Raw genomic sequence first — 20309 nt, forward strand, 5'->3', positions numbered from 1 at the left:
CCCTCCCCCCGCGTCAAAAAAAATGTTAAAAAGGTAAAAAATTAAAAAAATTAAGGATTCTCTATGTTTTGGGGGGGACTGAATTATGTGTAACAGTTCCTATGGTCTAGTGGTTAGGACATTCGCTTTACACGCGAAGGATCGCCGGTTCGAACCCGGCTAGGGACATTCGTTTTTCTTTTGATCACAAAAGCCTTTAATCTTTAGGAAAACTTTTCCTATTGAATTTTAATAGTTGGGCTAAGATTAGCTTGAAATGTATAAACCATATTACAATAGATATTGTCAATAAAAAAGGTTAAGCCGTATTTTCTATACTTTAATATGCCAACCGTCGATGCTAGAGAGTATTTTTAAGGAAATTTGAGTTAAAACAAGGCTGGAGATTTTGGAGAGGAAATGGGCAGGATCATAGTTTCGGTAAAGGGAATTTATTTGCTATCCTATAGTTTTGGGGGGTATTTTCATAAATAGAACGCTCAATCTTCAGTTGTTTTTTATAATCAAAGGTATCAATTTTCAGATATTTGATGGAGCTTTTATTGAAAAATATCTAGCAGGAACACAAATGGTATCCACGATTTCTTCTTAACCAAATATTATTATTAGGAGAGCGACGCGTGGAAATGAAAGTAAACCTAAAAAGAAGAAGGTGGAAGGTTAGAGTATTCTCATTAACTTTTGAATAAGCAAATGATAGAATAAATATAGTTCAGGTGTTTATACACTGTTAATCTCATTAGATAACTTCGAAATGAGCTGGGTTAATCACAGTGTTGAAGGGTCATCATGAAAAAAGTAAAAAAAAAAGGATATGGAGACTCACCTATAGAAATTGTAAACAAGATATCTATAAAATAATAGAAAGAAGAGTGAGAAAACCCCTACAACACTATATTGACTACAAAATTGCTAAGAAATAATTCAGGTAATTATACACTGTTAATCTCATTAGATAACTTCGAAATGAGCTGGGTTAATCACAGTGTTGATGGGTCATCACGTAAAATAAACATAGGGAATGAAAAAACAAACTCACCTATTGAATTCAAACGAGTGTGGGGCAAGATGTTGGGGGGTAGAAATGGAAGTTAAAGTAAGAATGAGAAGCAAAAGAATTTGGATATACGCGAGTTTATATGCATAGCCAGCTGCGCCTCCCATTGTAAACAATGGCAAAAGCAAGGGCACAAATGGGGAGATTGGGCTTTAAAAATTTCCCGAGCAGAGCTGAAAAAGGTTTACCACAACGAACAACTTGCGGTGCCCCAATGGTATAATAATCATGGAGCCGACGGCTCCTATATTCAATTCGAGCGGAGTGGTAGGACAAAGATCACAATTGTTACAACCCATAGAACAATTATTGAATGGGTACGACGCCGCCAAAATCATGACACAAACGCCTCAGTTGGAACTTGTGCTCGTATCATCGTTATGGTTTTGCTGAATACTTCACATCAGATGCCCTAGTGAGTGTGCGGTTTGCGCAGCAGCTGCGCCTACCTTTTCCGCTGAGCTGGATAAAACGAGGTTCTCCTGACATCATACGACTGGCTTGGGCTTTTGCTGAACTAGAAGGCAGCACCAGGGGTTTAAAAGGTATCTGGGGTTGTTGACCGTGGAGCTGTGCGTGCATCGACCATGTCATCGGACGCTTCTAAAGGTTGCCGTGGGTCATGTAACAGGAGCCCACTGTTGCGGTCACCAGTTCCAGTGCAATGAGATAGCCCTGGGTTGTGAGCTCTGTTCAAAGCGACTTAGGATATCACATCTTTGTTGGTATATTTAGAAGAGATTCTGGACGAAACGTTGAACACTTGTCAGCACATAGGATCGTCTTTCATTACCTACTTAATGTTACCGACTTACCATGGCCCTGCATGGGGATAGGGGCAATATTCAATAGAGAAATATTGAGATATGATTGGGCAGCTAGTCAAGTACCAGCATCATCAACTCTCAATTGGATATTGCCAATATACCCAAGGTGGGGAAATGGTGTTGAATCGGTAACATGAAGTAGGTAGTGGAAAACGATTCTATGCACTGACAAGGGGTCAACACTTCCTCCGGAATATTTACTAAATCTTCAAAGGGAATTGCTGGTTAGCTTGAAAAATGTTAACCCTTCTTTTTGGAGCATTAGTTAACATATAATGTTTAAATAATATTAATTTTTTAGGGTGGTGATCGATCTCTCTATCAACCATTTCATTTCTGAAATAATGCTATATTGCAGTCCTCTCCTGGCTCTTAACCCAAAATCCCTAAGTAAAAATTTGTTAAAAAATTATTTGACTATAATATTGAAATCGGCCATGAAACTGGGTCAAATCAAAAATGAATAAATTTCTAGACCTATAGATATACATAATTTAACCTATATTTCGGCCTCGAAAATTAAATTATCCCAAAGTCCTATGTGATGGCATTAATTATTTGCAACTAGAGGTCTACACCCAGTTGTTTATCATCATGTGAAAAACTGCTCCTCAACTCTTTCCATTATGTCAATTTTACACTTGATTTTATTCAATTTTGTTGTTTTATCAGAGATAGTCTGTTTTATTTATGGATTCTATCCTTGTAATGTTTTTATACGGTGTAAGAATTTTTCGAGCTGGATAATTAATTTTTCACTTTATTTTCTGTAATAGTACCATAGTTAATAATTTATATATATTCCAATATCCTCTTGAAAATCCTAGTTATCACTCGAACTATTTCTGTAAAATTTAGAATAGGTATAAGAACTACTAGATGAACTATTTAAGGCATATAGCTATCAACTAATTTTTTACAAAGTCTTTTACATAAGTTTGCAATTGAATTCTAAAGAGGCTTCAAGAAACGGAGCATACATTGCACCAAAAATGAGGGTATTTGGATGCGTATTGGTAGAGCTATTAGCTCTCAAAAGCCCATAATACTCAAGATATACTTTGTAAAGACCTGGGCCAATCAGAATCGAAATCCTTCTGTCTGAATTCTTTCTGAACTCTCCTGTTTTATTTACGTAAATAAAAAAGCCTTTAGCTTGTTCATATTTAAGGAGACAACTTAGCTTTTCGTTCTTTACCGCTAATATTCAGTAGTCTTTACTGCTAATTCCAATAAAACTTTTTTCATCTGATTCCTGTGTAGTGTGTATAGACAAAGGGGTTTGTGAAATGGAAAAGGCGCAACCAAGTGCTGCCAAATAATACTTAATATCGCACCTTAAGTCTGCAATACCACACGCTTTCTTTCCCAAGTGTGAGTGTTAGGAATATATAAGTGTGCGTACATTAAAGCACCTCGCGTGTAAACTAAATGCACTGTTCCTTCTTCTCGGTAGGCAGAGCATTACTGAAACCGCGAGATACTCCTTTGGCAAAACAATGGCACTCATCGAGTGCAAGGGAATCCAGAATACTATGGAAAACTTCTATGGTTTGCTTCAAACTTTTATTAACTTCACCAAACCTAGTCCAAGCATGTGCAGATGAAAAAGATAAAAAATGGGAATTATATTTTGTGAAATTATATAAAAGAAAATGTACAAATCCAAAGAAACAGGAAAATTTATCGGAAAATTGAAGGACATCGTGTCAATTATCGCCGGGGGATTCCTCGGCCTCGTGCACGCGCTTGCTGCGCAGCGGCCATCTGTCCAGCATCAGCCTTCTCGCTCTGAGGGGCCTTTACTGTCTCGTCCACGCTCAAAATCAAGCATGCTGCTTCCGTTGCTGATGCAATGGAGTTGGTCTTCACAAGCGCGGGCTCCCACACAAAAGCGTCAAAGTTGTTCGTGATCGTCTCGTTTTCGATGTCCACTCCGTACCACATATCGCCCTGTGCATGACGCATTCTCAGCTTGTTCAGCAGGTCAGTTGCATCGAAGCCTGCGTTGTCACAGAGCTGCCGGGGGATGATTTCAAGTGCCCGAGCAAATGCCGCGATAATAAGCTGTTGCTTGCCCTCAACGGTGCGAGAGTGGTCGCGCAGATACCTGCTCAGCTCCATCTCAGTGGCGCCACCTCCCGCCACGACTAGGTTATTCTTTATCGCCCTCCGCACAATCATGATGGCATCATGCAAGCTGCGCTCAACCTCAGCAATAAATTGCTCAGCTCCACCACGCAGCAGAAGTGTGCATGTCTTTGCCTTGGGGCATCCCTCAAAAATATTGTAGCGCTCGCCGCCAATCTGTCGTTCCTCGAAGCGCTCGCACGTGCCTAGGTGCTCAGGGCGGAGATCACTGCAGGTCGACTGAATGCTTCCGCCTACAGCCTGTACGACGCGGTTGAGATCATCCGCTGCAACGCGACCGGCGCAGAATATATTACGGTCGGCAAAGTACTGTGTCGCAAGGTCGCCGATCGGCAACTTCGACAGTACCACATTCGCCCCACTGTTTACAATAGCCTCCAGCTTCTTGAAAATGATAGTCCACTCCGCATCGACAATTGCCTGGTACTCTGACACGTCCTCCACGCGCACTTCTGCATTATCTTTTTCTGCCTTCAACTCGAGCTCTACGTTCAAGCAGACGATCTTAGGATTTTTAAAGGACTTAGGCTGCTGTTCAAAGCCGGCATATGAAAAGGTCTTCTTAAAGGCTACACCAGCTACGAGCATGGAATCTTGCATGGCACCACCAGGAATCTTCTTCATGCCAATTAATTTCTCATTGAGCTCGTTCTGGTCGAGTGTAAGCACCGCATCTACAACCATTTTTTTGAAGAAATCTTTTTGACCAGAAATTAGCTTTGAGCTCATTGCAGTTGAGGCACATTTCTCAAGCAGGTCACGGAATTCTCTAATGGTAATTAAATTAGGCGTTATATAGAGCAGAGAGAATTAATTATCATGCTTAATTAACGTACTTTTCATTACTACGCTCAATTTTAATTGCCATTTCCTTCACCCTGTTAATTGCCTAGAATAAATATCCATCACGGTAAATATTAAATTAAATCGAGTGAATTGAAGAAAAATGATTTTACCAGTTGGGCTGCTTTCCGATAGCCTTTAATGATGATATGGGGGCTTACACCTTCCTCAATATATCCCTTCACCTCTTTAAGCAACTCTCCAGCCAACAAAACCACACTTGTTGTTCCATCGCCAACCTCCGCATCCTGAGATCGCGCGATATCTACCAATGTTTTGGCGGCAGGATGCACGATGTCTAGTAGCTTCATGATCGTTGCTCCATCATTTGAGATGGTCGCTTCTCCTCGAGAATCCACAATTAATTTATCCATTCCACGCGGCCCAAGAGTAGTACGAACAGTGTCAACCACTGCAAGACATGCATTAATGTTTGAGAGAAGTTGGCCTTTGCCCTGAGAAGCATCAGTGCCCTCTTTGAGCAAGATGATTTGGGGTTGCTAATAAAATAGTTGGATTAGATGGTTGAGATTAAAGCATCATCTATGAAATTCTCCACCCACCATCATCGGGAGTTGTGGGCGAGACATCCTTTGATATTGTTCTCTTCTCTGATAAACTAGATTAGGGGTGTGAAGAAGAAAGGATGGATGGATGAATGTAGGAGATGAAGAGTCCTGGATGATTGACCGAGAGAACCTTCGAGCAAAAAATTATTCGCGACGTTCGCGTTTCTTTTTTTGGTTACTTTCGCGTTTTAAGAGAGGTGGCTTGGTAACGATGATTATTTTCTAAAGTTCGAGAGTGATCTAACCAAGTAATTCTTCAAGATGTCAAATCTAAGGGCACAGCTAGAATCAGAATCTAACGAATTTCAGCAGATTCAAAAAGGTAAGAATCAATCAATGTAAACTGGTTTGACAATATTTTTAATTGAAATTCTCTAGAAATCTCCAAATTTGTTGAAACGCGTGAGCGTCTTGAATCACAATTGAGGGAGAACGAGCTCGTTGATAAAGTGAGTAGCTCGGATTCTAGTGCATCTATGACCATACTACACGTAGGACACACTTTTAGGAATTTCAACACCTCGAAGATGACGCAAATATTTACAAACTCCTCGGTCCGGTACTTGTAAAGCAAGAGAAATCGGAAGCGAAGCTTAACGTGAGCAAGCGCCTAGAGTATATCAAAGGTGAAATGTAAGAACGTTGTTGTTGTCAGCAGTTTCTCTATTGCAAACAAACAAAAATAATCTATTCATTTAGAGAGCGAGTAGAAAAAACTCTCACGGAGTTATCGCAAAAGGCTGAGAAAAAAAAGACCGAGGTAAAGAATAAATGGAACCAAACAAATGGATAGTAGGCTGACTGGTTTTATACTTTCTTGCAGCTTATGAAGTTACAATCGCAATATCAAGAGCAATTGCAAACTGCCAAGGCGTAATCTACTTCATCATCTCGGCATATCTCCCTTTTTCTCGTTGCAATAATTATAATAATAAATTTACAAGTATTACAAAAAATTATCTCTCTTATTATCCAAGAGAGCGTAGAATGTAAGGATTGTCTGGGCCTATCTCATTTCGGGCGGAAGACAAAGAATTAAGTCTGGTAGTACTAGAATCACACATTTCTTAAATTTAATGATGAAAATTATTTAATGTTTTGGTCACCCATTAATCTGCAAAATGACATATATCGATGTACCGCATTTTGCACTTTATACCGTGAGCGGTTTTAAAATATACTTTTCAAACCTCCATTCGCAAGTTGAAGAGTTATTTTATCTAGGATTTGTTAAGATAGCGAGTGGTCATCTCAACAATTCCTTTTAGATATAAAATTTATCGCATGCAGGCTAGAGTGCAGGATCATTTATGATTTCCGAAACACGAAGAAACCAGGCGATAATTGAATAAAAACAGCCGTGAAGTTTAGCAATATGTATGAAAGTATCCACTCCAGCAATGTGTTACCACCATTTTATCAGTCATTAGAATGTAATAGCAATAAAGTATTCCACAGTCGATGTATTTCTATGAACCAAATCTGCAAGTCACAACCTTGGCTTTTAATATTGAGGCAATAAATAACCCATGGGCGAAGATTACTTGCTGACGTCGTGATAAATAACCAACCAAAAAAATTTTATATTTCGATTGAACCAAGCCGGTTTTTTCTTTACCTTATTTTCGCTTCTCTTATTTTGTTATTGGAAAGAAAGAAGAACCTTTTAAAACTCTTTTTATAACGATATTTTCAATAAATGGCGTCATCCAGAGGGATCACAAAGGGGAATGGAATGCACGGGGAATCAGATGAGATTAAACAGCTTCGAAAATCCTATGGCAGCAGCCTCGACACGCTACGGGAGCTGTTCTCCGATTGGACCGATGAAGACTTGCTTTTTGCCTTACAAGAGGCCCACGGGGATCTTGAAACAGTCATAGCGCGGATCAGTGAAGGTATAGACCCAAAATCTATATTGAGTCGATTTTACGGCGCTCTAACCCATTTATGCTTTGTTTACTCTAGGTCATGCAAATCAGTGGGGCGAAGTAAAATCTAAGAAGTCAAAGCGCGAATCCGTAAAAGTGAATAAGCAGACAACGGCCCCGACCTCGTCGCAGCGTCCTTCCTCTTTGCCCCGCGGCGGCAGTGGTGGTGGACGCGGCAAAACTGGTAAGCAGCATTTTTTCCATTTGGCATTCAGAATTATTCGAGCTAGCGCGATCTTTACTATTAGACGGTAATCTCCGTGGAAGAGCAGCAGGAGATAGGCCACGAAGTACTCCCTCTCGTGGTGGTGAGCATCCAATGGTGATTAATCTGTTTGAACTTAGAATTGACCTTCTTTTTCATCAAGGTAAAATACCTCGTCAGAATGCTTCCCGCGACACCTCGAAACCAGCGGAGTCCACCCCTGATACCCTGGGTACAGCCAAGAATGACAAACCGACTGCATGGAATGAAGCTAGCTCTCTACAAGACACAAATGCTACGGACGGTTGGGGATCTCTACCTACAGACGCCCAGTCTAGTTGGGGCAGCCTAACTACAGAAACTAAGAAAGATAATAACTGGGCTGATTCCTCGATTGATAAGAAGGAAACACAACCATCACAACCCAAGACATTTACAGCAAAACCTTCCGCCGGAAAATCTTGGGCAGACGTTGCCAAGTAAGTGTAATCTCTTCCATTGACTAAACCTCAGTTGGGCTTATCACCTTGTATAGACCTGCAGTTAAACCAGAAGTCAAGAAACCGCCAGTCCAACCCGCCGAGCCTTTGAAACCTGCGACTACTGAAAATCCTCCTCCCGCCCCTGCACCCGCTGAAGCACCGGCTCCATCAGAACCCTCCTCCCAACCAGAACCTGAAACCGCACAAGCAACAACAACAGCAGCAGCAGTAACAGCAGCATCACCAGCAATAGAAGAGGCCACCACTGATGAACCGTCTCCCGCAAAACAGCCTGTAATTGAAGAGCCAGCGCCTAGTCAGACAGTTGCCAAGCCTGTGGAGGTGGCATCACCTCGTCTTAAGGACAACGGCACACCCTCCCCAAGCTTTAAGCATCGCTCTCCTGCTCAGCGTCGTGCACGACAGGATGCACCTGTGGTGATGCCTGGATTCGGCGCGAACTTGGAGCGTATCGGCGTGCAATTTGGTAGTCTTAATCTCGCTTCACCCAACGATATCTCTACGGAATCTCGAAACAAGCCATCTGGAATGAGCCTTGCTGAATCTGATGAAAGGTCAGATCCTCTTTTCGTCTTTTCAATTCGATAAAGTTACTGAGTCCATGGTTCTTTTTTCTTTCATTTTTAGGCACCAAGCTGCCCCTGCTACCTCTGTTATTGATACCCCTATGATTCAACCTTCTTTGGCCCAAGCTTCCCAGCAAGCCCAGGACCAACCCGCTCAACAACCTCCTCAACCCCAACAGCCCTCTCCCCTCGCGTCGCAAACTCTTTCGCAGCCACAAGAAACGTCTCGACCCAACTCCCAATCCGTTACTCAGCAGATGAGTTCCAATCTCATGAACCGTCTCGGCGGAGCCGCTGTCAACGCACTCCCTACTGCACAATCCGCTAATCTCGTAAACGTCCCCACGACTACCCAAACCACCTCTCAGACGACTACTCCGAGCATTGGTTATCTCAAGCAGCAGCAACAGGAACAACAATCCCCCGCTTCCTATCTCGGCCATCAGCAGCATCATCTTGGCATGGACCCTATGGCTTCGCCTTATGGTTCCTACTTGCCGAATCAGGCTGCACAACTCTCAGCTTTCGGAATGGGTGGAATGGGCTCTCTTCCTGGCGATTTCAGCATGTATGGTTCAGATGTCCAGCGCGCTGCTCTGATGGGTGGCTACTACCCTGGCGATCCCACCGCCTTCAGTCAAACTGCCACCTCAACTACAAATGCCAGCCTCCAGCCACAGCGTGACAGCAAATTCGGCCAAGAAACCCAGGCAGCTGCTACACAGGTGTCGCAGGCCCAACAGGCGCAGCAACAGGCGTACCCAAGCCAGATGGCAGCCGCATCAAATACGATGCCCTATTATCCTCACCACTATTACTTTATGCCGAATCAATTCCCAGCTGCCGCGTATCAGCAAGCCGGCTACGGTCAGCCTTTTGTAAATAAAAATATTTACCCCCACATGTACACATCCCATCATCACGCTGCTACCCCTGCCGGTAAGCCTGGCCAGCTAGTTAATCCAAGCTACTCGGGCTCTCCCTACAGTGCACCCCACCAGCAAGGATTCTCGCAGACCGCCGGTGGATATGGGGCTACAGATGAAATGCACGCGGCTCAGGCTACTGGGATGCACGATTACCAGTCAAAAGGATACGGTGCTAACATGCAGCCACAGCAACAGCCCCAGCAGCAGCAGCAGCAACAACAACAGCAGCAGCAGCAGACACAACAGTCGCAGCAAACTTACTCTGGGTTCTTGGGAGGGCAGCACCAGCCATCATCTACTCAGAAAGTTGGTGCCGACTTGGCCGGTCAGTACGGGAAATACGGAAATGACAAGTCAGCCTCCGGTGCGCAACAGCCCCAGTCCCAGCAACCCCAGGCAGCCCCTGGATTGAATGGTACAAGTGGCTTTGTGCAGCAAAACCAACAGCAACCCCAACAAATGAGCAACCCGTCGTCGCTCTACGGTCAACCCCAGCAGCAACAACCTTTTACGTATCCATACCAGCAGCACGCACATCATCAGTACCACCATCACCCGCAGGCTGGCGCACGTAACCAACAATACTGGAATCAAAATTAATTTTCTTTTTATCTTCACTTACTAGCATGGCGGAATGGGGCTATCTTTTATTTTAGAAGTGCTTGAGTGTGTGTGTGATTTCCTCATAGGATTACTTGGGTTACAATTATTTTAAAAATATTGCTTTTTTTCAATTTTTTTTCTTTTATTTCATGAATACGACTTTCTATGGGGTATAAAAAGTTTACTTTTTCTTATGAATGTAACTCGATTTTTTTTTTCTCTTTTTTTAATTATTTTATAACTATTTTCTCAATTGCTTTCCAAGAAGACGTTTCCCTTTTTATATACCGTACAACCTTAAATTTTTATCTGTGTAGAAAGTAACATTTTATGGCTATTTTATTTTATTTTTTACCATAAAGGCGGGATATAAAATACATTTAACAAAGCGGAGTATATTAAGACAAAGAAATTAAGAAAAAAATAGTTCAATATAAAAGCTCAACGTATACTATGAGGATTCACGTTCCAAAGGTGGGGGAACCACAAGATCCAGGTTACGATCGCGAAGGAATTGTTCAACCAAATCTTCTGTGTCCTCATCGTCCTCTCGCTCCTCGTCCCTCTCTTCATCCAGCTGATTCAGCTTACGTCTTTTCCTCCCGTTGCTACCTCTCATCTTATAGTACATCGCAACAAGTCGCTCTAGATCACGCCACCGCTTAGCATTTATCGTAAATCGAACCATGTTGTCAAGTTGATTGTGTTGTATTAAATGTACAATCAGACCATTGAGATGCTGTGGGTGCTGCACGAGCATAGGGTACCAGGAATGTGCGTCAATATGGTCGTACACCGTGGTCAGAATGAACGGCTTCGAAATCTCGCATTCAGCAATATTACAGAGAGATAGCCCGGGAATCGCAAGGGATTTCTCGTCCTTGGGTGAAAAGAGTGTGACAAAATGGGAAAAGAGCGCTTCAAGCACCGCCAGAGTCTCGGTTTGAGTCAACCCATTGACGATTTCCTGTATATTATATGATTTTAGTTTTGTATTTAAAATATCAATTGCAGATAGACAACCCATACCCGGACACGATTTCCCACTAGAGCATTCGGAGGAAGTACGGCTAATGCTTTAAGCACGGCGTGTGGACCATAGTGAGAGAGCATCTCTTCGAAGATATTTGCGAACGTATCCAGGTCGAGCTCAGTAAGAAATGGGCATTTCTGAATGAGTAAAAAGATACGGGGCAGCGAAAAAATCGTCGGCACTGAAAGACCTAGTTGCGCAAGGGAGGAGTTAGATCGTCCCTAAAAAAAATCGAAAAAATATTTTACACACCTTCTCTTTCATTATCCCGAATATCTTGTAAGAAGCCAAGCAAGGTCTGGTTCCATATATTGGGCAATTGCTTGAGTTGGGCGAGTTCAGGTACCGAACTAATGTGCTCCAACATCCCAGCAAGATATTTGAACTGTAAACAATAGAGAGTGAATAATGAATCCCAAAGGAAGGGTGGTGCGTCCTGCAATAAATATATCCGATTTACCATCTTGAAATGAAGCAGCCTAGCTAGGGTATTCTCCCACAATGTCATGTCGTAAATTTGATTGTCCAAACAAAGATTACAAATTAATTGAATGACCTAGAAAGAAAATTCTTAGGATAGAGTAGCAAGTTTGAGTGGAAGAAGTGGCTAACCTTTGGCTCTTGGTTGTGCTTCACCCATAATGATCTTGCGAGTGCATCCTTGTTGCAGTTGATAAATTCCTTGAGTGACAAGGGAATTTCTAGCTCCTCGAAATCGGCAAGATACAAGAGCATTTGCATATATGTGCTAACAGAAGAAAAATTTATCGAGAGCCTTTATATCTATATTAGAATTAGTCATATGCATACCGAACTTCGCTGTACTTTTGCACCCTCCCGATTTCCTGTGGGCTTGCGAGTTGAAGTAAAACTCCAATTGATCGGATTCGAGCCAATGTTGTAATCTTTTGAGAAGATTTGTGGGAAGGCTATTGGAAAATAGTTATCAAATATATCGTTAGTCGATGGGCAAATGATCGTCAAGACTTGGCGCTTACCTGATAAGCAAACTTCAACAGAAGCCTAACGCTGGTCTCTATGGATTCGCATCGAAGTAGGTAGAGAATTCTCATTTGTAACGATATTTCTTGTGCGGAACTCGATCCTTTCTGGAGCTAAGTTATAAAATCATTCAGCCTAATCGAGTCTTTATCGTATCTAGAATAATGAAGTCGTACTTGAATGCGCATAGATGGCAAAGCCATTCCTTTCTCTTTATCACTGATATCCAGTTCTTGTGTAAGCCATATCTAGGGACGCAGTTGAAGGATTTGTGAGTGTATGCTCATTCAATTTACTAAGACTTCGACTCAAATTAACGAGACACCTACTGTCAGCAAATATTGTCTAATCTTGTCGATTTCTAAGTTGTGTCGCTTCGATATATCGTTCGCTAGGGAATGAAGATCAATGGAATCTGTAGAGAATTTTTAATATATGGTAATCCATCCAGTTTTTCCATTGTATACGAATAATTACCAGCTTCGATTAAAGCCTGCTCACTCTTTCGTGCATAGAGCTGACAGATCAATTCGAGGGGCTGGGACACCAATTCCACAAAATCACTCAAACTCAGTGAACGAAGCTGATTCTCTGTCTCGGCACGAGCCAATGCCTCTCTCAGCTTACTCATGGCGGTTGCGGCACGCTCTAATTTGATTTTCTTTCGCTCATTGTCAGGCTATTAATTAGAGTATGCTCTTAGTTTGGGCACTTTTCTCTATAGCAATCGGCTGGCGATTTCTCAAATACCTCTGAGGAAAGTTTTAAGTGCCATTTTTCTGCTATATTGATTGCGGTGCGTAGTGCATTGATTTTGTTGACTCCACACGGGAACGCGTCGGAAACATATTTGGCGACACTAATCGCAAGCTCTGTATCCTGAATACGCAGGATTGGAATTTTGAATTCAGCGAAACTTGGCTTCGAGTGCACGCTTTCGAAATTTGGGGTGTGCCCTTTTTCTTGTGCAGATTTCTATGCAGGGAAACATTCATTAGAAAGCCGCAATATGAATTTTTGCATGAACAAAGCTTACCATCTGTGTCATTAGGTTATCGACAACTGATACGTAGAACTTGTCGGCCTCGAGTCCAAGAGGAACCGTGAGTGAAACCAGCCGAGGAATAGAGCTCTCTACAAGCTCAGGCTTTAATACCTTCCATGGCTCTTCGATTAAGAGATGATAAGGGAGCCGACGTAGACATCCTGGGAAATTCTGTAAGAAAAATATTATTAAGAAACAATCTCCGTTTTATGGGGACAATGCATATACCTTTGCCTCTTTATCTGGATCAATGTGGTAAGCACTTGTGTCGATGCCATCCACAACTATACCCAACTTAAGTTAAAAATCGGATCTGTAGTTGTCTACATGAGAATACGAATACCTTTTTTTGCTTCTGAAAGCTCCTCGACACTGGGCGGATTGATGCGAGTGTAGTTCTTAAGAATATCTAAAATGATGGTGCCCTTTTTCGCGACAGAATTCTCAGGGTCCAAGTGAAGCATTTGTTTGAGGAGAAAGAGTAGTCCTATCATATGTACAAGATCAGCTAAAGTAAGCTGGCATATTCCAGATATATGAAGCTGGATTTACGTTCATAATCATAGGGCGAAATGCGAGGTAAACACAATTCTTGTAGCATTTTTAACAGCTTTCCCTTGTTTACGACGCCATCGATGACGCCTGCGATCAGGTCTTGATAGTTATCGCAGTTAGAGAAGAAGAGCTGTTTGATGTACTCGAGAAATACAAAATCGTCTAGTAGATTTGAAAATTTCACCTTAGCGCACATGATAATTTTTAGAAATATATGAATAGTAGATAATTGCCTTCAATAAAATACGCTTGGCCAAATTCTAGAGCAGAGAGAACGTCAAAATTGGTGCGCTCCAGGAACAACGGTATTAGCTTGCGCTGATATTCTCCCATTTTCGATGTTATGAAATGGCTTTCATCAAATGGAATGCCTACAAATGGAAATCGTCATATATAAGGCCCGATAATCAGCGAAAAGCTAACTTACTGAGAAGCTTCAACTGGTGCCACCAGCGTCCTTTGGCAGCCAGTTCTTTGCAGCTCACAAGGAATGAACGTTGTTTCCATATTGTAGCACATCCAATACCAATGGCAGCAAATTCAATCAGGCGATGGTAATCTGTCCCGACAGTCGACATGCCGGCCTACAATGAATAATGTGAAAGTTGAAATATCCATTATGCATATGAAACAAGAGATATTTACTCTAAAAGCTTCGTATGCTTTCTCCATGTCCATCGAGATCATGTACGCAAAGGCAAGTTTTTGATCGATGCATCGTGCGGATAAAACCTGACAAATTCATTGCGGTTTGAAGGTTAAACTCACTCGATTCTCGCATAAATTTTGGATGCGCGTACCTTTTGAATGCAAATGCTCATCAACTCGTTGTAGTGATTGACATCCACTGAATCCAGTTGCAACTCCTGATTGCCTCTCACAATGAACTCCTGTGCCCGATGATATACGCAAACTGCTGTTTGAAATGAACGATTTTCACGCAGATATTCGCGTAAATTCTTTAGGGCAACGTAAAATGGTGAACTGTGATTTGATGCTCGGGATTTTGCCTTCCTATAAGAGCTATTTCGCTCGGGTTCGGCCCGACCTCTTTCGCAGCAGCTAATTACAAACTCCCCGGTAAGCATCATGGCATCCTTTGTCTTCATAACTAATCCATTTTCGTAGTAATGATCTTCAAAGAGGGAGCTTGCGTATTTGTCGGTAAGGGTGCTGTAGTTTTCGAAGAAAGCTTGGCGCGTAGTACCGGCTAAACCCCCAATTGCCGAAAAGCAGCCCGCAGTAGAAGAAGAGGACGAGACCACTGGGGTTTCCTCAAAATCTAGATGAAATACAATGAAAAATTCGTGGTTACAAAAGAAGACACAAGGGCTATACTTACTTCTACCCTCTGTTCGTGCTAGAGCATCATAATCGCCACCCTCGCACTGAGCAAAGATATCACTCTGGATTTCATAACACTTGAAATCATCGAGGCAGTCTAAAGGTAAGAATATAAATTTATATATGCCCTAGCAGTCTCGCCCAAGGCGCTTTTCCACTTTACCTTTGATACTCTCATTACTGCATATAGTTAATGCGTTCTGAGAAATCCGCTGAATTTGGTTCGTCAAACGAAAAGCGTTTTGATCGGTATTATACGCCATCTCTGGATGCTGAGCGGCAAATCGGCTCATTAAGAACGCAATATTCCGCAGCACTTCACCTGTTTCATTATTTGGATACTTGTCCTGTAGCTCTTTGGCAAGAATTAATGCCGTCTGGAATTGGCCGTGCGCGCTAGCCTCCTCTGCCATTATGATCTTAGCACTATCGCGAGAAATGTTGAGAATCTCGGCCAAACTATCGTTATTAGGCAAACTTAGTATTCTGAGATGGATAGAGAACAAAGCCAAGTAAATACCGATATATTTTGGTAAAGCTATTGGTTGCTCCTGCCGGAGCAGTCCCATAACTCACTCCCGAGAACATTTTTTCCATTTCGCTTCTCAGTATTTGCCAGCATGTCTCTACTTGGGCCAGTTCATCCACCATCAGTACAATCCCAAATTCCACAAACAGCGCCTTCAGTGATCTAAGGTACTCGATTTTCTCGGCGGCAACATAGAGTTGTTTTCGGGTATGGCTATCGGTGCGCGAGACGAAAAATTCTGCAATTCCAAGAGCGGCATCTATTGCCCAAGAGAAAGTCGCCTTGGCCTCTGGTGGATATTGGTCTAATCCAGTTGAAGATTAGTATAACTACTCGCTTTTACGTAAATGCATACAAATCACTCACCTTCCTCAATCGACTCCTTTACGTCTTCAATGACACCTAATAGCCAGACTATGACCTCCTGGCCAATACAGCACGTGAGCGGAGCAATCGCGGTGTCTGGCATGTTTTCTCGCTCCTTTTCGTCCAATTGATTGAGAAGCTCCAACGCCTCAGATAGCTTATGGGCAGCACACAAACTTTGTAGCCGCCAAACATAAGCATCCTCTCGGCTAAGGTGATGATATGCTCCCACTACTTGCAAAGCATCTTCCATTGCAGAGTCGATATCAGTCCTATTGACGAGATATTTTACCAATCCTGACAGCAAGCAAGATTAGTGAGCGTCTTAGTCAAGATATTAGAAGCAATGTAAATTGAACCTTTTGCAAGGGAGAAGTCCGACACGTTGAATGACCTGATCGAATATTTGAGAAGCATTCGCTTCAATCGCATAAGGCGGTATTGCTCTCGTAATTCCTCATCTCGCCTAAGGCCTTGCTGGGAGAGCATATCCTGGATGGTGGCCTCTACGTCATCGCTCCATGGTATGGGAGTACGGCGCATCAATTCGATCACTACGTCTAGGCGAATCTCAAAACTACGTATATACTTAAGTATAGCCAAAACACGCGCTTCCCATGGTGCTTAAAAAACGGAGGCTTTGAGCAAATTCAATCTAAATTAATATTTTTGATGATAATTTTTACCATTAAATAGGGTGGACCCGATTTTAGCTAGTAAATTGAATACAAGATATTTAGGGTATTGATCGAAATAAAGACAGAGGGCTCATAAGACTCATACCTGCACCATCCATTACTTCAATACAATACTCCATTAATAATTCATCATGCGGCAATCCATTCTTCTCGGTATAAGGAGCAAAGTTTTTCTCAATCGCCTCCGGTATTACTTCAGGTGCAGCAATGCGATCCACTAATTCAATTGCTACATAGAGGGAATATTAATAAAGCTAATTTTAAAGTAAAAAGAAGTGAAGTCTAACCAATCTGGCTTGGGGAAGACTGGCAATATTCGGCCAAAGTAACCTTCAGATCGTGGGCATCCTATGAATATAGCGCAGGGATTGGTCCGTTAAAGCACATATGCATTGCAAAGAGAAGGAACACGATACCAACCCACAAATATACAAGATCTTCCAACTGACGCGCAAGTTTTGTCGGCTTCTCGACATTCCCGCTATCCCGTGTCGTGGTTTGGAAAGACGAGTACGACGCGGTTTGTGCTAGTAATATCGTATTATCAACGTATCTTGAAGGTGTGGCGATTGCAAAAAGATCATTGAAGGTCGATTGTATTTCATCGGCGCCGTTTGTCGCTGAGTTCGCCATCTCATTCATGCTATTTACATCCAGCAATCGTATCACCTCCAAAGCATCATGTGGTTGTCTCTGCCGGCTCTCCATCATTCGGGCGCGCTGCTCAATCCACTCATTAACGCTTGCTCTGTCTTCTGTCTTTCGAACATGAGGCAAAACCTCATTCTTCAACCAGGGCGCAAATTCCTCCACAGAGGTAGAAGCTGGTATCTCGGTCAAAATTTCACGCACATGTTTCATCAGATCGGCATCGAGGAAATGACGCCGCCAAGCAACTATCGCCAGCTTTGGTTTGCCGATACCAAAGAGCCGACGTAGAACCTTGACCATATCACACGTGCGGAAACGCTGCCACGCGTTGCCGTCAAAATAATCATGCATTTTGGCTTCGATGGTACATGCATCCTCCCAATCTTTCCCTTCATAGCTGACATCCTCTTTTCTCTCGCCTATGATCTCCATCGAATCGGACAACGGAACTGCACTACCTTCCTCAGAGAGTGCAAATCGGATCAATTGATAGGTGCCTAAACGGCGTATTGCAGAGTGTACTTGAAGCGAGGATATCGAGCTATTTTCGGATTTACGGTCATTTGCGGCCTGGACAATTGAGCGTGCATGGGAAAGAAGGCGAGAGGTTTCAGAGTAGGAAGGCAACACCGCCTTCAAACAAATATCGACAATAAATGCATCGTCCTAATAATGAATTAGTTGCATTATCATTAACCTCATTAACCGAATTGGTTTTCTTGTGAATAAAAAATATACCTTTATCTTTGCGATATCCTCCATGAGCATTTCAACTCTTTCGTTGAATTTATCATCCCTCCCAGCAGAAGCTATATTTGCAAGAGTGTCGGAAAGTCTGCTTTTGAGGACAAGCTGTATAACAAGTAATGCAAAATTAAGTTTCGAAAGGATGAAGATAGCAAAGCCAGCATGTCCATTTAATACCTGCTCGTCAAGCCCAAACTGTTTGCTGAACAATAGAGCTGCATCATAATGTCCCTTGCGCAAGAGTTGTTGGAATCGTGTCAGTGGCACGGCTTCCGAAAGGGCTTTTACATAGAGGGTAGATAAACTAACGTCAAGTACAAAATTGATTATATTAGTGTTGTGACGAATAGAATGGCTGTTGCTAGTATATTTATATAGTACCTGTCGGAAGTTTCGTCAGATATCCCTTCGACAAAATACATTGTGTCAGTGAAATCCTAGATACATCAAGAGAATGAACAGTTGATTCCCAATTGAGATCAGATGAAAAAAAAAGACGCTACCTCTAGTCCCTTTAGCCTTTTTACTAACCAGCAGTTGTTTAGTACCGGTACTTTGTGTTGAATCTTAAAATCTGGCAGAGAAATCACTTCCACAAAACGCTTCGTCTCCTCATCCTCTTGACGAGGCCTGGTAAGCACAGCAATCGAAAAACGAAGATCACGTCTGCTGCTCAATCGATCCACATTTGCAGATGGAATAATGGAAAAGTCACTTATGGTTGTGTTAGTGTGTCGCTGCAGCATTATCATGCTATTAACATCATAGAAAACAAAATTAGGATAAAACGGTTTTTCTAGTTGATATTTTATGAGTTTGGTCGTACCTCTTTCGATCCCACAATGATAGACTTCCACTTTCATCTAACACGACCATAAGCTTTCCGTGTCGTGTAACCTGTATTTGAACCACCCCCACTCCTTGCAGCAGCCGTCCTATTTGGGTTTCAAGATAGGTTCTGGGAAAGAATTCCCCTTCGGTTGGATGCTCTCTTCGCCAGGAACAGAGGGAAGCATTACCTACATTGCGTTTGAGATTAATCAATCCAACAGAAGCTCGGGTCAATTAACAAGCTATAATAATTACCTTTCCCACCAGTAATAAGACACGAGGAATGACTCTCAAATACGACAAGTATATCATTGACAGCTATCTGATGTGGGGAGGAATCTGTATGACCCAGATCAATGCGTTCCATTGCGATCGAAGATTTGGCCTAATCAAATGGGCAAAATGATAATGTAACACTCAGCCTCTAAGTGAAAATATTGCTCTATTCCTACTCACCTCCAACCCGAGTGCGGCGTTCTGCGTGGCCACTGCTTCTGAGAGCTTTTTTATTTGTATATTTGAAAATCGGTAGAGCAGCTTATTCTGCAGTACAACCAATAGCTCCTCTGTCTCACTACTACTAAATTGGCAAACGTGGAATAAATATCCTTCCATGGCCTCTGAATCGACCAAAAAATAACACGCATATACATACTCAGGGCTTGAGGCAAACGTTAATGAATAGAACATTCGCCCCGATTCCCTCTCCATGTCCCTCTGAAAGACCTCTTGTGAAAATACTATAGTACGCGACATAACGTGAATAAAGTGAATTGTGCCTAAGCTATCCCCTACAACCAGAAAGCTAGAATCTCGATTGAATGCTATTCGCTCCGGTTCACAGTCTATGAATTCGGAAGTTTAGGAGCTGAGAACAAAGGGTTTAGTGTGAGAAGGTGAAATAATTACCTAGATTAATGGTTGCTTGATGTTCTGTACAATCGGCATTAAGCAGGTGTATCTCTTTCGATACAGACAGACAGAACCCGCCTGGTGATGCGACAGCATCACAAACCACCTTCAATTAAACGCGTTATATCAACCCAATCACAATTCTATTACAATACGTAAAGCAAATAAATATAGTTACATTTTCTGTCTCCAAGTCATCATCCCTTGTGAATGTGGATACAGTCTCGATCTTATAAATTGAAGCGATGGTATCCTCGCGTGAATCGCGTCTTCGTATCAACTCTTCTTCAACACGCGTATCGAGCCGAATGGTTTCCTCTTGGCCAATTAGATTAACCCTCCAAGTAGGGGGTGAATGCTGAGATTGGAATGGGTCTTCCTCCTCCATCACGGCATATAGATGTTATGGATT

The 20309-nt window shown here is 42.4% G+C and overlaps 6 protein-coding genes and 1 non-coding gene across 7 annotated transcripts; 3 read left to right on the forward strand and 4 right to left on the reverse strand.

Annotated features, from left to right (window-relative positions):
• The first annotated feature begins 95 nt into the window (after window positions 1–95).
• VTP21DRAFT_t266 lies at window positions 96–168 on the forward strand. The gene has a single exon. It is a non-coding gene; the product is annotated as a tRNA-Val (tRNA).
• A 385-nt stretch (window positions 169–553) lies between these two features.
• On the reverse strand, window positions 554–1164 carry VTP21DRAFT_6261 (uncharacterized protein; the record flags this gene model as incomplete). The annotated part of the gene is made up of 3 exons (XM_069396872.1): window positions 554–638; window positions 827–850; window positions 1040–1164. 3 exons carry the CDS (start codon window positions 1162–1164, stop codon window positions 554–556), a joined length of 234 nt encoding a protein of 77 aa, XP_069247146.1.
• A 271-nt stretch (window positions 1165–1435) lies between these two features.
• VTP21DRAFT_6262 (uncharacterized protein) lies at window positions 1436–1885 on the reverse strand (the record flags this gene model as incomplete). The annotated part of the gene is made up of 3 exons (XM_069396873.1): window positions 1436–1660; window positions 1709–1746; window positions 1873–1885. The coding sequence occupies 3 exons, from the start codon at window positions 1883–1885 to the stop codon at window positions 1436–1438; spliced, it is 276 nt and encodes a 91-aa protein (XP_069247147.1).
• Window positions 1886–3597: 1712 nt separating this feature from the next.
• VTP21DRAFT_6263 (uncharacterized protein) lies at window positions 3598–5468 on the reverse strand (the record flags this gene model as incomplete). The annotated part of the gene is made up of 4 exons (XM_069396874.1): window positions 3598–4804; window positions 4872–4924; window positions 4992–5378; window positions 5442–5468. The coding sequence occupies 4 exons, from the start codon at window positions 5466–5468 to the stop codon at window positions 3598–3600; spliced, it is 1674 nt and encodes a 557-aa protein (XP_069247148.1).
• Window positions 5469–5708: 240 nt separating this feature from the next.
• VTP21DRAFT_6264 (uncharacterized protein) lies at window positions 5709–6324 on the forward strand (the record flags this gene model as incomplete). The annotated part of the gene is made up of 5 exons (XM_069396875.1): window positions 5709–5769; window positions 5826–5896; window positions 5956–6080; window positions 6147–6207; window positions 6271–6324. 5 exons carry the CDS (start codon window positions 5709–5711, stop codon window positions 6322–6324), a joined length of 372 nt encoding a protein of 123 aa, XP_069247149.1.
• Window positions 6325–7146: 822 nt separating this feature from the next.
• Window positions 7147–10181, forward strand: VTP21DRAFT_6265 (uncharacterized protein; the record flags this gene model as incomplete). The annotated part of the gene is made up of 6 exons (XM_069396876.1): window positions 7147–7345; window positions 7416–7562; window positions 7627–7686; window positions 7747–8062; window positions 8119–8640; window positions 8714–10181. The coding sequence occupies 6 exons, from the start codon at window positions 7147–7149 to the stop codon at window positions 10179–10181; spliced, it is 2712 nt and encodes a 903-aa protein (XP_069247150.1).
• Window positions 10182–10635: 454 nt separating this feature from the next.
• On the reverse strand, window positions 10636–20285 carry VTP21DRAFT_6266 (uncharacterized protein; the record flags this gene model as incomplete). Its single annotated transcript, XM_069396877.1, has 38 exons — window positions 10636–11151; window positions 11214–11407; window positions 11470–11602; window positions 11678–11773; window positions 11830–11965; window positions 12028–12146; window positions 12216–12332; window positions 12396–12467; window positions 12549–12634; window positions 12697–12898; window positions 12970–13194; window positions 13256–13435; window positions 13493–13548; window positions 13608–13751; window positions 13817–13981; window positions 14053–14190; window positions 14247–14403; window positions 14465–14551; window positions 14620–15101; window positions 15162–15260; window positions 15327–15622; window positions 15684–15996; window positions 16059–16355; window positions 16418–16681; window positions 16745–16771; window positions 16842–16985; window positions 17044–17104; window positions 17177–18073; window positions 18146–18259; window positions 18332–18458; window positions 18536–18591; window positions 18658–18907; window positions 18981–19173; window positions 19241–19370; window positions 19442–19565; window positions 19641–19830; window positions 19895–20003; window positions 20076–20285. 38 exons carry the CDS (start codon window positions 20283–20285, stop codon window positions 10636–10638), a joined length of 7206 nt encoding a protein of 2401 aa, XP_069247151.1.
• Between the last annotated feature and the right edge of the window lie 24 nt (window positions 20286–20309).

Source organism: Calcarisporiella thermophila, assembly GCF_041956535.1.
Source record: "Calcarisporiella thermophila strain CBS 279.70 unplaced genomic scaffold VTP21scaffold_26, whole genome shotgun sequence".
Taxonomy (NCBI): Eukaryota; Fungi; Calcarisporiellomycota; class Calcarisporiellomycetes; order Calcarisporiellales; family Calcarisporiellaceae; genus Calcarisporiella; species Calcarisporiella thermophila.